General features: G+C 52.1%; 1 protein-coding gene across 2 annotated transcripts in view; it reads left to right on the forward strand.

Moving 5' to 3' along the window:
• Positions 1–14,106, forward strand: part of RAB11FIP4 (RAB11 family interacting protein 4) — a 106,800-nt gene that overhangs the window by 15,182 nt on the left and 77,512 nt on the right. For both annotated transcript variants that reach the window (XM_032457672.1, XM_032457673.1), the window contains exon 2: positions 12,935–13,022. In XM_032457672.1, coding sequence (XP_032313563.1) covers positions 12,935–13,022 — 88 coding nt within the window. The remainder of the gene's footprint in view (positions 1–12,934; positions 13,023–14,106) is intronic.

Here is a 14,106-nt window from a genome sequence, read left to right on the forward strand (position 1 = left end):
CAATCCTCAGCTTTCCAACCTGCCAGCTCTGTGACCTGGGATAGGTCTCTGTACTTCTTTGAGCCTCATCTGGGAAATGGGGATGCGTTGATGCTGTCCTCATAGGGTTGCAGTGAGCATGGAATGAAAGAATGAGGCAGAGCCCTGAGCACCGTGCCTGGCTCATCCTAAGCCTTTTATACAGGGGAGTTGTTTTTGTGGACTCTCTAGTTTTAGGGAGCCGTAGAAGAGGAAGTATGGCTCTGGGTGTAGCCTGCTGCTGCTATACCTGCTGCCGCCACCGGTGCGGCCCCAGGCTGTTGATGACAATGATGATGATGGCGGAAGAACAGGTGAGCACCTGCTCTGTGACGGGCGCCAAGTCCAGTTGCCGAGTAAATGGCAAAAGTGGTATCGCAGAGCAGGAAAGAGGGTAGGCTCTTGAAGTTTGAATTCTTGCTTCTCACTTCCCAGGAAGACCGTAACCTCTCTGTGCCTCAGTTTCCTCATCTGTGAAATGGGGGTAGCAACAGAACCTACTTCCCAGGCTTGTGAAGTGTAGGTGGATTAACACACGGAAATACTGCCTGGCTTGTAGTAACTGCTCCTGAGTGACGCCCCTGATTGTATCCTTGTCTCCATCAGTATGACTGCTGTGACTTCGAGGAGCTCAGCCCAGCCAGGGGGCCAGCGGGGACCCATCACATCCCTGGAGAGGTTGTGACCTTTGTGGGCTGAGTCTGCCTGGGAGGGGGTGATGTAAAGCCCTTCTGTTTCTGCTTCTGCTGCTGCTGGAATATTCCCCTTCCCCACCACAGCCACCTAACTGCCCTCTTGTCAGCCTCACAAGGCACATGCCAGGGCCCTGGGTGAGGACTGGGCCACTGTCCCTGCCTGTGTGAGATCCACCAGCCATTCAACGCAGATTCCCCTCCCAGGTCTTGGAGCTTTGAAACTGCAGACTCCACACCAGCTCCCGACCTAGCAGGCCTGTGCTGGGATGACTGGGTTGGGACTCTCCCCTTCCCTCTGCCTAGAGGCTGCACAGGCTCCAGATCAGAAGGCCAGGCTCCCAGCTGGCTGTCCTCCTTCCTCACTGAGAGAGCCCCTCCAAGCCCCTGAGCCCCCTAAGCCTCCACGCCCTGGTCTAGTAAATGGAGCCAGAGACACTCCCTTCGGAGGGCACGTGAAGGCAGGTGTGGTGAGAGTGGGCAGGTGCCACAGCCCTAGTCCCTCTGGTGCCGGGGGTCCTTCCCAGGATGGTGCCAGGGGCCCTGTGCCTTGGGCCTCCGCCCTCCGCCCCAGGCGCCCCGTCCACTTTCTCTGGGAGAGAGGCACACGTTATAAATAAGGGTGTAAATCATGTATGAGGCCTCTCCCCGCTGCTTTTTACTGCTGTGCTGCCTTGAAAAGAAATGTGTGAGGGGAAGGGGCTGGGCCACATTGGTCCCTGCTGTCCTCACTGGCTGGGCACAGCGACCAGACCGCATTTGGTCTCTTGGTGGCCCCCATCCCCGGCTGGGCCTGGTCCCCAGAAGTATGTGGTACACACCCGTGAAGCCCATGGAAATAGACAGGATCCCAGCAGTGGTCCTCACAGGCCCTGGGCGCTTGTGGATTCCAGGCCCTCTGCCAGGGCCACCGGCTGTGCAGCTCTGCCGAGGCCCTTTGGGGTTTCTTCGAGGGAGAGACCTCCTGGTAGGCAAGACACCAGCCTTCTCCTGTAGCCACTGTAGCTGTCTGCCTGGCCCCTGCCATCGCTGACGGGACGTCAGTAACACACGCCTGCAAGTCTTTCTTTTTTACAAGAGCTCTCAAATCCATAACCTCCTTTGGTCCCCACAGGAATAGTATGAGGTGGGGCCTGTCTGCTCCATTTCACAGGCCAAAAGGCTGAGGCTCAGAGAGGTCAGTGTCTGTCCAGGGTCCCATGGTAAGTTTGTGGTGAGACTGCTTTTCTCCTTGCCCCGATTTAGAAATTCCACAGTGAGGCTCTGAGAACTCATACTCTTTCTCATTTGCCACCTTCTGTTGTGTTGACAGCAACAACATTGGAATGTTGTCACCACCTGATTTTGCTATTTCAAGTAGCTAAACCTCAGTTCACCAGAAGGCAATGAGATGTTCTGTTAGACCCATTTTCTGGGTAATGGAAGGGTGGCAGGAAGGCATTTCTGTTTGAGTTGAAGTGTCAGTGCCCAGTGGAGGGCAACCTGGGGCCGTGGTGGGGTGACTGGAAGCAGGGGCTGGGCCAGTGTTGGAGGACTAGGGTGGGAGAGGCGGGGTCCCGGGACCATAGCCTGGGACGGGGCACTGGTGAGACACAAGGTTCCCGGCTCCCACAGACCAGCCACTCCCCTTTGATGAGCAAACACTCCCATTAAGTAGTTAAATGTAATGGGCCTAAAATCAACCAAAGCCCTAGAGTGAGCAATGCCCTTCAGACCAGTCTGAAGATCAGAGATGCCAACAGAGGACCTGACGCTGAGGTCAGAGCTAGCGGTGGATATGAGGTGCACCCCATCACCAGGCTTTGAGCACTGTGTCCCACTGCAGAAAGCAGTGTCCCGGGGCGGGTGCCCCTCCCCTTCCAGGGTGAGATCCCTGCCCCCATGGCCAGGAGGCTCCCCACAGAAGCGGGACAGACTTGGGGTTACCACCCACCTGTGTCGGGATTAGCCCACCTGTCTTTGGGCCCGCCCCCAGCTCCCTCCTGGTGCTGGCACCCTGGAGTTCCAAGCAGCATACAGAGATTGTATCCCTCTTGGACCCCTGCTTCACAATCCTGGGGGGGTCCTTAGAGGTCACCTAGAGCCTCACTACTCCAAGTGTCCATCAGTATCGGCATCCCCCAGGAGCTGGTTAGAAATGCAGACTCTCAGGCCCTGCCCCAGACCTACTGAATCAGAATCTGCATTTAAACAAGATGCTGGGTGTTTCACAGGCACACTGACTGACGTGAGAGCCCTTCTGGGCAGGCCCATTCAGAAGCCCAGAGAGAGTACTTCCTGTACCTGTTCCATCCTACAAGAGAACAGGGCCATGTTTCCGTCTTTTCTTCACAGCACAGTTGGTGCTGGACCTGCCCATGGTAGGCACGGGGCGACTGAGAGAGGGCACCCCTGGGCAACTCTGCCCAGACCTGCAGGTTTCTCTGAGTCCTGGTCACTGAAGCCATCAAACCAGAACCTTCTCCCTCATGCTCAGGTGGCCACCCTCGTCCCCCATCCCAGACAAGCTCCCTGCATCTGCCACCATGGGGAGGAGTCAGGGCTGCCCTGCCCACCCTTGGAGACAGGTGGATGTCTCCAGGTCCTCTGTTCCTCTAGGCTCCCCCCTGTCCGGATTTGGATAGCATTGTGGTGGATTCTGTCTTACCTAACCTCACGATACTGTGAGTAGTTTTTTAAGAGACTCAATCAAACTCTTTTAGTTCTTTTCCCTGAGTTTAAAAATGATCCAATTCATTTTTAAAATTCAACCCATTAAAAAATGTAGAAGGAAGAGATAAAAGAACTGGCCATCTCAGCAGGTGCAGATAACCTGTGTTTACCGCTTTGTGTTCGTGACCAGCTTCCAGGCGCAGTGTGCCTGTGAAAGCTCTGGGCCAGGTTCCAGGCTAAGTCTTAGTGTCTTTCCCTTATATCCTAACACCCCTTGAGGCAGACGTCATTGCTCAGAGAGGCTGGGTCAGTCACCGTTGGTCACACAGCTGGTAAATGGAGGAGGTGATATCCTGCCCCTGGGCATGTGGCAGAATTAACAGTCATCTATACACTTTTGTGCTGGGCCCTAGGCTATTTTTATTTCAGTCTCAAGTACGGCAGGACAGCTCTCCCTTCCCTGGGGAGCTTTCAGGGAGCTGGTCTGTCTCCCCACAGGGCAGTCAGGCTGAGGGGCTGAGGAGACGTTTTGCTGAGGGAATGGACAGAGGGACAGATGGATGCATAGGCCAGTTTACCTCAGAGACCACCCAGGCTTCTGTCCCTTTCATTCCTATTCACACACCAAACAAAGCCCTCTTGGGTGGCCTAAGGGATTCTGGTCAGCGGCAGCCAGGGCATGAATGAGGGGCCACCTAGTGACACTGGGACGTTGGGGGTCTCATATAGGAAGATGTTTCCAGCTCCAGAGGCAGTGGCCTGGGTACCATGTGACTGACCCTCCTGGCCACCTGGCCAGAGGCACGCCAGCCACCCTGCCCCTCTCTGTTAAGCACTGGGCAATTTCATTCACGCAGCCACCCTCCCACCACCTCTATCACCACTGCAGCTCCTTGAGGAGGGGGTTCTTCATCAGTCAGAGGCCCCCAGCTTTAAGAACCAGGAACCAATGCAAAGTGGCTTAAATGCTGAGGAAATGTATTCTTTGTCTGAATGTGCAGGCCCAAGGAAGGTGGGCAGGTAAAGAGGGGAGGCACAGGCCCCGGGAGGGAGAGGGGAGCCACACCAAGAGGGGTGGGTCAGGGTTCCTTGAGACTCCCTGGGGCAGGCCAGGAAGTGCCTTCATTCTGGCGGGAGCTGTTTTGCGCCCCCACCCCCGCCCCCTGTGCTGCCTTTGGCTGCACCAGACCACCACCAGGAGTGCCTCTACACGAGGCCTACACTGCCTGCAAAGTGCTTCTGGGGAGGAGACCTCCTGGAGGAAGTGAGGCAGCTGCTGGAGCTGAGAGTTCTCTGGAGGGACACCTGTGGGGACCCTGGGGTAAGCAACACGGACCAGGGACATCCTGATCCCAGGATAGGTGGACAGTATCCTGCTGGGAGGGAGCGGGTGGAGAAGCATCTGTCTGGGGCAGCAAAGGGAGTAGTGTACGGGTAGGGAGGAGAGGAGGTCCAGCCCCTGCAAGGGTCTTGGGGTGCAGAAGGCAAGGTGGGGCGGGCATGTGGGAAGCAAGGTGTCATTAAGAAATGAGGCCAGAGAGAGAGGAACAGGAGAAGGGCTTGGAAGCCGCACCAAGGAGGCTGCACTTTATCAGGAAGGTCTGATGGCCCTGGTAACAGTCACGAGGATGGCAGCTCACAGCTGAAAGCTCTTCCTAGACGGCAGGCTGAGCACTTCACAAGTGTTGCTCCTCGCCGTCCTCAATGAAGACAGCTCCGAGAAGGAGCTGGGTCGTTCCCATCTTACAGCAGGAGGTCTGGAGGCCACAGCGGGTAAGGCTGAAATTCAGCTGCCTCCCACCCCCAGTCTGTGAGCCCCTCCTGCCACCCCAGGGGGCTCCTGCCCTCCCCTCGGGCCTCAGGGCCACACGCTCCGGGCAGCTTGTTTATCCACTTTCGCAGGCAGCACAGCTGCCTGATGTCAGGGCGCACAAAGGGGCCCTATATTCTGGAGCTCCCACCCCCACCCCCACCCCCATGGGACAAAGGACACAGAGGTGGAGGGGGAGGCAGCCACTGGCCCTCTCCATTAATCCTCAGGAAGGAGGGGAGGGGAGTCAGGCAACAGTTTCAGCAAAGCCAGAGAGAGACATAGACAGGGAGGGGTCCCAAAGTGATCCTGCTAGTTCCCATACCCCTGCCTCTGGCTGACCACCCCTAGCCTCCAGAAGCCGGCTCTCCCCTGGGATCAGTCAGACTTGTCCCAAATGGGCAGGGGAGAGCGCGTTGTACAAAGCGCCCCAAGGAGACAGGAGCTGGGGGCTCAGGGTCGGCTTCAACATCTGGGGGCAGCGCAAATGGGCCTGCGGGGCCCCTTGTTTAAAACTCACAGTGACCACAGAGCATTAGCCCTGTGTGGCTGCACAGGTCACGTGCCAGTGAAGGGGCTTCAGTATGTACTCATGCTGTGATCTTGGGCAAGCCACATGACCTCTCTGGGCCTGCCCCAGGGAGTCTGTTTCTGTTTTGTATTTCTGGTTTTTTTTTTTTTAGATTCCGCATATGAGCGATCTCATATGGTATTTTTCTTTCTCTTTCTGGCTTACTTCACTTAGAATGACATTCTCCAGGAACATCCATGCTGCTGCAAATAGCGTTATATTGTCAGTTTTTATGGCTGAATAGTATTCCATTGTATAAATATACCACATCTTCTTTATCCAGTCATCTGTTGATGGACATTTAGGCTGTTTCCACATCTTGGCTATTGTACAGAGCACATACTTTATATAATTTAATTCTTTTAAACTTGTTGACTTTTGCCCCAGTGGCCCCAGGATATGATCTGTCTTGGTGAATGTTCCATGTGCATGTGAAAATAATATGTATACTATTATTGAGTGAGTTCTATAAATATCAATTAGGTTAAACTGGTTAATGGTGTTGGTCAGGTCTTTTATATCCTTGTTGATTTTCCATCTAACTAGTTCTGTTGATTACTGGAGAGAAGTACTGAAGTATCCAATAGAAATCGTCAATTTGTCTGTTTCTCCTTTCAGTTCTATTAGTTTTTGCTTCATGTGTTTTGAAGCTCTGTTGTTAGGTGCATGTGCATTTAGCATTGTTATGTCTTCTTAGTGAGCTGGCCCTTTTATGTAATGTTGCTCTTGATCTTTGGTAATTTTCCTTGTTCAGATTAGATCATTTCTATTGTTCTATTTTCAAGTTCACCAACTGTCTTTTACTGTCATCTCCATTCTGCTACTGATCTTATCCAGTGAATTTTTAATGTTTCATTTCTTGTATTTTTCCATTCCAAAATTTCCATTCAGTTCTTTCTTACAGCTTCTATTTTTCCGCTGAGAATTTCTAGATTTCCATTTATTTTAGGAGTGTTCACCCTTCCTTCATCGAATGTGATTATAACTGCTTTAAAGTCTCTGTTTACTAATGATCACATCTGGGTCATCTTGGGGTTGTTATTTACTGAGTATCTTTTGTGCACTGTTGAGCTTTTCCTGTTTCTTTGCATGTCAAGTAATTCTGGAATGTGTCCTGGACATTCTGAATATTATATTATGAGACTCTGGGTCCTGTTAAAAATCCTCTGAAGAATATTAATCTGTGTTTGTTTTTTTAATCAGGAAATCAACCCAATTAGGTTGAAGCCTCAGGTCCCAACCTGCCTGCTGAGCTATAGTCCCAGTGTCAGGTCAGTTCTCAAAGCCTTTCAAGTGCTGTTTTGGGTTAGTTCCACGTATGTGCAGCTCAGGAGTGGGCCCAGGACTTCAAATACAACTTAGGGGGTCCTAATCTCAAGCTTTCTCCTCTCTGTCATCTCTCCCCCAAACCCCTCACCTCCAGCTCCCAGGGGCCCCTTTTCCTGGTCTTCTGGTCAGAAATCTGAGGTCTTGGCCACCCTGTGCCGTTTCATGCCTCCCATGACTGGTCTACCTGCAGGGTGCAGTGGTGAGAGGAAAAAGAGAGAAACAAATAGCAGGAATCTCCCTCCCCATTTTGACCACAGGGACCCTTTTTCCTAGTTTCTCATTCCACAGAGAAAGAGTTTCCTTCTCTCAGAGTTTTAGGTGCCTGCCTGGCTGCTGCGGCTACTGTGAGCACCCACCTCTGAGCCTGGATCTTGCCTTGGAGTAGGGCTGGGAAAAGGATTGAAAAAAAAAAAAAAAAGGCCTTTCTTCCACTCTCTGTCCCCAAACAACGCCCTTCCCTGGCCTCTCACCAAAAAAGAGAGAGTTTCTTTGGGAGCTTTTTCTGTTCACACCTGCTGTGTGGTTCTGGGGTTTGAGCTACCTGAGTCTGGGCTGGAACATAGGCGAGAAAAATAAATCAGGGAATTTACCACCATAGTCATCTTACTTCAAGATTGATTGTTTATTTTTGACTTCAAGTTTTACTTTTTCTTCCAGTTTGCCTGCTCCTCTCCACTTTTCAGAGGTGTCATGTAGTTGCTTTATGTGGTCTGTCCAGAGCTTTTGCTGATACTCAGTGGAAGAGACCGAGTGCTGTGTACTGACTCCATCCTAACCTGAACCAGAGGTGTTTGGGATCTTGGCATTTCATTTAAAAATTTTGTGAGCTGCATTTGGTATGCAAGTGAGAGACCTGTGCTTGTCAACACGTTTGACATGACACATTTTCCTTTAAATATTCAAATTCTTAAGCAGAGGTCCTCTGGACCCAGTTTTCCTAGGTTAAAAGAGAACATAGTACAAATTTATTCTTTCTCTGGTCAGAGCAAGGCCCAAACTTGTGATAATGATCATAGTGATTATTATTATGTTAGTAGAAATGATAATAATTATCATTCCTGTGTTCAAATCCCAGCTCTGCCTCTTACTAGCTGTGTGACCTTGACCCTGAATGACAGCCTTCCTGAGCTATGGGAAGAAGGGTAGTATCTACTTCTGAGGTGGTTGTGAGGATTCGATGAGTTCATGTGTGTGGAGTGCTTAGAGCCAGCTTGGCACAAAGGAGGAGTTACTGAGCATTTGTTTGATTAATAATTTAATGGCTAACATTTATTAGGCCCGCAGACTGAGCCAGCTTATCTCCCTTGTTCAGATAATGACTTGCTTGAGTCCGTCTGGCTTGCAGATGTCAAAATGAGGGAGGCGTGGGTGGCTGGGCACAGGCTCAGGGAAGATCTGGCTGGTGATCAGTCAGAGGGTGGCGGCAGTGAAGCGCTGAACATCTGAGCTGAGCTGGAAGAGATGTGACCCGGGGGAATGAGCGGAGAAAGGCAACAGAAATAGAAGGGGAAGCCTGGTAATTGAGTGGCCCAAAAAAGGAGAGATCAATATTTTACTGCCAGGGAAACAACCAGTTTCCCCGGCAGCCAGCTGAGCGGCCCAGCTGTGTGTGTTTCAGCAAGGACAGCTGCTCCTGCAGCCCCCGCCTGGCCCGGGGTGCCCAGCCCTCCTCCCTGGGAGGACAGCCTGGCCCTGCGTGGTGTGTGGCCCAGCCCCCGGCGGGCCCAGCGCCAGGGGCCCTGGTTCACCACCAAGACCCCATGGGGTGGTTATCTGCTGCACTCACCGCCATGTGACCTTGAGCAAATCCCTTGCCTTCCCTGGAACATGGCTTCCCTGTTTGTAAAACCAAGGGCTGGGTCAGATGAACGCACCCCTGGGGGCTGCTGGCAAAAGGTTTCTGGTGTCCAGGAAGGTTAAGACTCTTGGTGATCCAGGTGAGAGGTTCCAGCTGTGGCGGGAAAAGCCCCTTCCATACACTATGGGACAAGAGATTGAAACACACTTTGGTGCAGACAGCCTGGCAAGAGCCTGCCTCTGCGGAAGGCAGTAGGGTTCAGAGGCCGATACTCGGGTCAGCGGGACCTGGGTCAGGAAGAATTACCACTGCAGGGACTGTCTCAATGTCTTAGCCTCTCAGTGTCTGAGCCTCAGTTTCCTCAGCTGTAACATGGGGGACTATGATAGTAGCTACTGTTAAGATTGTTCTGGGGGTCAGGTGAGACTAGTCTGACCAGAGTTCACAGCAAGACCTTGGTGAACACTGCCCGTCTTCTAAAGGGCTGCACAGCGGTTGACACGGCACGTTCACACCCACTGCTTTCTGGAACCTCTGCTCTTTGAAGTGCCCAGTGCGAATCCCGGACTCACAGCGCAGGGGTGTTCCGGGGACTTCGCAGTAGCCCTGAGATCCCATCTATCTGCCTGTCATCAAGCACCCTGGCACCTCTGCTCCAGGTTGGCTTTCCATGGAGGCAGGGGATAGACAGCCTGGCCCACCAGTGTCTCCCAGCCCCGGGAAGTTACAGACTCCATGGATCATGGAATCTGAATCCACAGCCTGCTGCCCCTTATGTGGATTTGAGGTTGGGTCTCCACATCAGCCATTCAACACTCGGTGGCGACTCTGCCCTTGACTCGCATCAGAGATAATTAATGCACAGCCCCTAACCTTGGAGAGGACTGTGGGGGTGAACACCAGGAGCCCCAGCCCATCCCTGCCTTCATAGACTCCCTGCAATGCCAGTGATGGGGAGGCAGGAGGAGAGGAGCCGGGACATCAGCTGGGAGGGCAGGTGGGCTCCCCTTGGCCCTGCAGGTGGCACCTGGGCATTGCTATTCTCAGAAGCCACATCATTGCCTGGCAGTGTCAGAGGCTGCGTGGCTGGAGGGGTAGGGGGGTGGGAACAGCTGCAGTGCTGAGGAGGCGCCGGCCAGGGCAGGAGTTGGCAGACAGCCCCTTCCTCCTTCCCTGGAATTCCTCCAGCCTTTCCCTAGGGCTTGCTAAGTGCAAAGTTCAGGGGGGTCCCAGAGGCATGAGGCACAGCCTCTGTCCACGCCTCACCCCCAGACTCACACCCGAGTGGAAAAGCAGTGTCAGCAGTGTCAGAGGTACACACTCAGGAAGGGAGGAGGAATGCTCACGTATGGTCTTCCCTTGCTCACTGCTCATCCTTCAAAGACCACTGGGCGTGTCCCTATAATTGGAGGGGGCTTCAGACCCCTGCTGCAACTGCCTTGCTAGAAAAGTGTCCTGTGGGCATGCAGGAAGCATGATCCTTGCAGATGGATGAACCCCCTAATATGGCTTGGACTTCAGAGCACGTGGTGGGCGATGTGGGCTGGAGGGTGTCTGCAGTGACAGTATTAACAGGACAACAGTGGCAGTAATCTGTTCTCTGCGTGCTGTGCTCTAGTTTCCCAAGAGCTTTCACACCCACCACCTGTAACCCAGCCCCAGAGGAATCTGGGAAAGGGCTCATCTTTGCCCACCTGTGCTTGGGATACTGATGGTGATTATGGCAGGTGTGGGGAGGGGAGTGGGTGGTGCCTGGCCACCAGCGTGTGAGAGCATATGAGAGAGTGTGCACGTGTGTGTCCATGTGGCTGTGTGTGTGGTTAGCCAGAGGGGCCAGTAACTACCGCCATCAGCCCCCAGCAGAGAGCCCGGCATAGAGGGGGTGCCCAGTTGTTACCTGTTGAATGAATGTTTGCATGTGTGCCGTGGAGGGGCTGCCACTTAGTGACAGGTTGATTTAGAAGCAGGCTTCTGAAAAAAAAATCAAGAAGCTGAATTTCAGGTATTGGAAATTTCAGGGTTGGTGGGGGAATGGGCTCCAATTAATTAGAAAAGATAGTTCTAACAAAATTGGCCGTTGACCAAAATCAGGAAAAAAATACCCAGAGCTCACAAGTTTGAAGTCAGTTTGCTCTGATCAAAGACTAAATTGAGACATCTTTACAGAGAACAGTATGGCAACTGTTATCAAATGTCTTAAAAACTTAGATGTCTTGTAGAACCATTTATTTTCATTTATTCAACAAATTTATGAAGCTTCTATTATATGCTAGTAATGGTGGGAGCTACAAGGTATACAGTGGTGATTAAAACAGACATGATCCTTGACCTCAGGGAGCTTACTGTCTAGAGGGGAAGATACAAATTAATAAAATTATCATAAATGCATAATTATGTATTACAACAAACGGTTTGAAGGAAAAGTATAAAGTGCTACAAGACAGAATAGCAGCAGGGTAAGCCCTAATTTGATAGGAGTGGTCAGGACAGGCTTGTCTGGGGGAGAAACAGTTCATAGAGGTACAAATGGAAACCTGAAGGATGAACAGACATTGCCAGATGATGGATGGAGCAGATGAGCATTTGAGATACTGAAAACAGCATGTGCAAAGGCCCTGAGGCAGGAAAATACGTTGGCTTGCTTGAAGAACTGACTGATGGCCGGTGTAACTAGAATGCAGTGAGTGATAGAAACAGAGGGAGGAGAGGGGAGGGTATAACTCAGTGGTTCAAACCCCAGTACCTCCATTTAAGAAAAAAAAAGTGACAGGAGGTTTGGCTAGAGGGGCCAGAGAACATAGGATGTCATAGGCCATGTTAGGGAATTTGGTGGGAAGGGAGGAAGGATGCATTCATGGAGTAGGATGATTGAGTGAGTGATGTTGGAGAGACAAGCAACAGTGATGACTGGGTCCTCACCGTGGCCAGGGGACTTGGTGGCTGAGGTGGGATGTGGAAGGAAAGTTACTGGCAGCAGGAAGTCAAGGATCTGAAAGGCCGGGAATCCGTGGGTCATCCACACAGCTGTAGAACCCCCCAAAGATGAATTGTAATAGCAAAAAGTTGGAAATAACCAAAATGCCCAACTGTTGGGGTGGTTAAGTAAATGATGGTATATCCAAGGGGCAGAATATTTTATAACCACTAAAAATGAAGGTGGTACCCACCAGGCAGGGTGGGAAGGTACTTCTGATGTACTGTTGAGCAGGGGAGAACCTTTCCAGCATCAGGAATGACTGATTCCTTTGGGCTAAACCTTATTTACGAGTTTTTTTTTTTTGACACTTTTTATTGAAGTATAAGGTACAGATAGGACAGAAAAGTGCACTGGCCACAAGTGGACAGCTCAGTGAGTCTTCACTGTGTAGCTGGCACCTAGATCGAGACCTGGAAATGCCCCTGGTGTCCGCCTGCACAGCCCTGCAGATGGAGCTGCCGATTTTGACCATACTTGGTTTTGCCTTAAACTTTAATTTGTAATGAGTAATTTTAAAATAATGGACACAAATGTGACAAACTTATTTCCTCCCTGTAGACAAAGGGGAACTTGATCAAGGGTGTCTCAAAACTATAAAATGCCAAAAAAAAAAAAAAAAAAAAGAAGGGAGGGAGTTAAAATGATGTGTTTTAAAGAAGAGTGGGAAGAGATGGGGTTTTGAGCCATTCTCTTCTAGAGTTTCGGTGATGAGTTTGTATTTTGTATGAAAGAAACCACTAAGTGAAAATTGAGTGTTTGTTTTCTATGTGCCGGTCTTTGCAGGAGTGACTTGGATTCAGAAGCTCAGCCCAAACAAACCCATGTTCTGAGCACCGCGGTGACAGATTTGCTTTTCCTCTCTTGTGCTGTCTGTTGACCTCAGAACAAAGTGGTGCCACCTCTGTCTGGGGCTGATGCTGACGCAGGCTGAGGGGCAGAGGGCTAGAAGGGGACCGCTGGCATCCCCTTGGCTCAGTTGACAAGCCCTCCCTCCATCCTGGCCTCCCTGGCCAACCTCACCCCAGCTCCGGGAGCCTGCTGAGGTGTCTCTGGGGGCCTCACACTTGTCCCTCCTTCCTTCCCACAGGTAGAAAAACTCGTGAAGTATTTGGATCCCAACGACCTGGGGAGAATCAACTTTAAGGACTTTTGCAGAGGCGTTTTCGCCATGAAAGGTGAGGTCTTCTGGGGGAGGGGGTCCCAGGGGCTCCCCAGATCCTGTCCAGCTGGGGAGGCTGACATGGCTTGGATTGCATCTCCCATTCCTTTCTACGGGGTTCCCAGGAGCCCAGGATGAGTTCCAGAAGTGGGTTCTGCCCCCGACTCCCCAGGGGGGCCGAGGGGACAGGTCTGAGGCTCTCACAGCTGCCCCCACCATGGAGGGCCTGTGGGTGTCTCTGAACCTCTGCCTTGGGGTCCCATGTCCAGAGCCAGGCTTGGCTGGACTGGCCGGACATCATTTCTGCCCTTCTGTTGTCTGTCCCCGTCCTGAGAAAGGCTCCCTCTTTGCTTTCCTTTCCTCTCTCGGCCTCCATCTCCCTCAAGGACAGTCAGGCTCCTGAGAGGTTTCCCAGGACATGGGACTTCCCGTTTTAAAACCAGGATGGTTCTGGGCAAACCTGGACCGAGCTGGTCTCCTCACCTCCCTCCCTGCCTCCCTTCCAAGTTTCCTTCCTTTGTTTCTTACCCCTCTCTCTAACTCCTCCTGCTTCCTCCCTTTCTTCCCTTTAAAGAGGGCAATATTGTAGAGGGGGTGGGTGGATAGAACGTGTGCTTAGCGTGCACGGGGCCCGGGTTCAATGCCCAGTAGCTCCATTAAATAAATAAATAAGCAACATAAAATCCTCCCCTGTTCCCCCAATTCAAAGGCAGTTGTGAGAGACCCGCAGGAATCGAGTGGCCCCGCAGGCCACTCTCAGTACTGCACTCTTTCTGGAGAAAGTGGTTCCTGTCACGAGCCTGTGGGGAGAACACAGTTGACGTCTGGGCACCCAGAGGCCCTCAGTTACTTTGATGGATGCCGTGTTTCCATGTCTGAGTGGGTCAGAGCAGGACGAAGCCTTTCCTGGGTGGCCGGGGGTTGGGGGGGGGTGTCCCTCAGAGTCTGGGAGGGTGGGAAGGGAGCACAATTACTTCCATTGACATGAGGGGCAGAGAGAAGTGAGCTGAGAAGTTGGGGGGCCTGCTCACCGCAGCCCCAGTAAAGGTTTCTGAATGGAGTCGTCAGACTCAGCAGGGCCGCTGCTAACCGTGCCTGTC

Source organism: Camelus ferus, chromosome 16, assembly GCF_009834535.1.
Source record: "Camelus ferus isolate YT-003-E chromosome 16, BCGSAC_Cfer_1.0, whole genome shotgun sequence".
Taxonomy (NCBI): Eukaryota; Metazoa; Chordata; class Mammalia; order Artiodactyla; family Camelidae; genus Camelus; species Camelus ferus.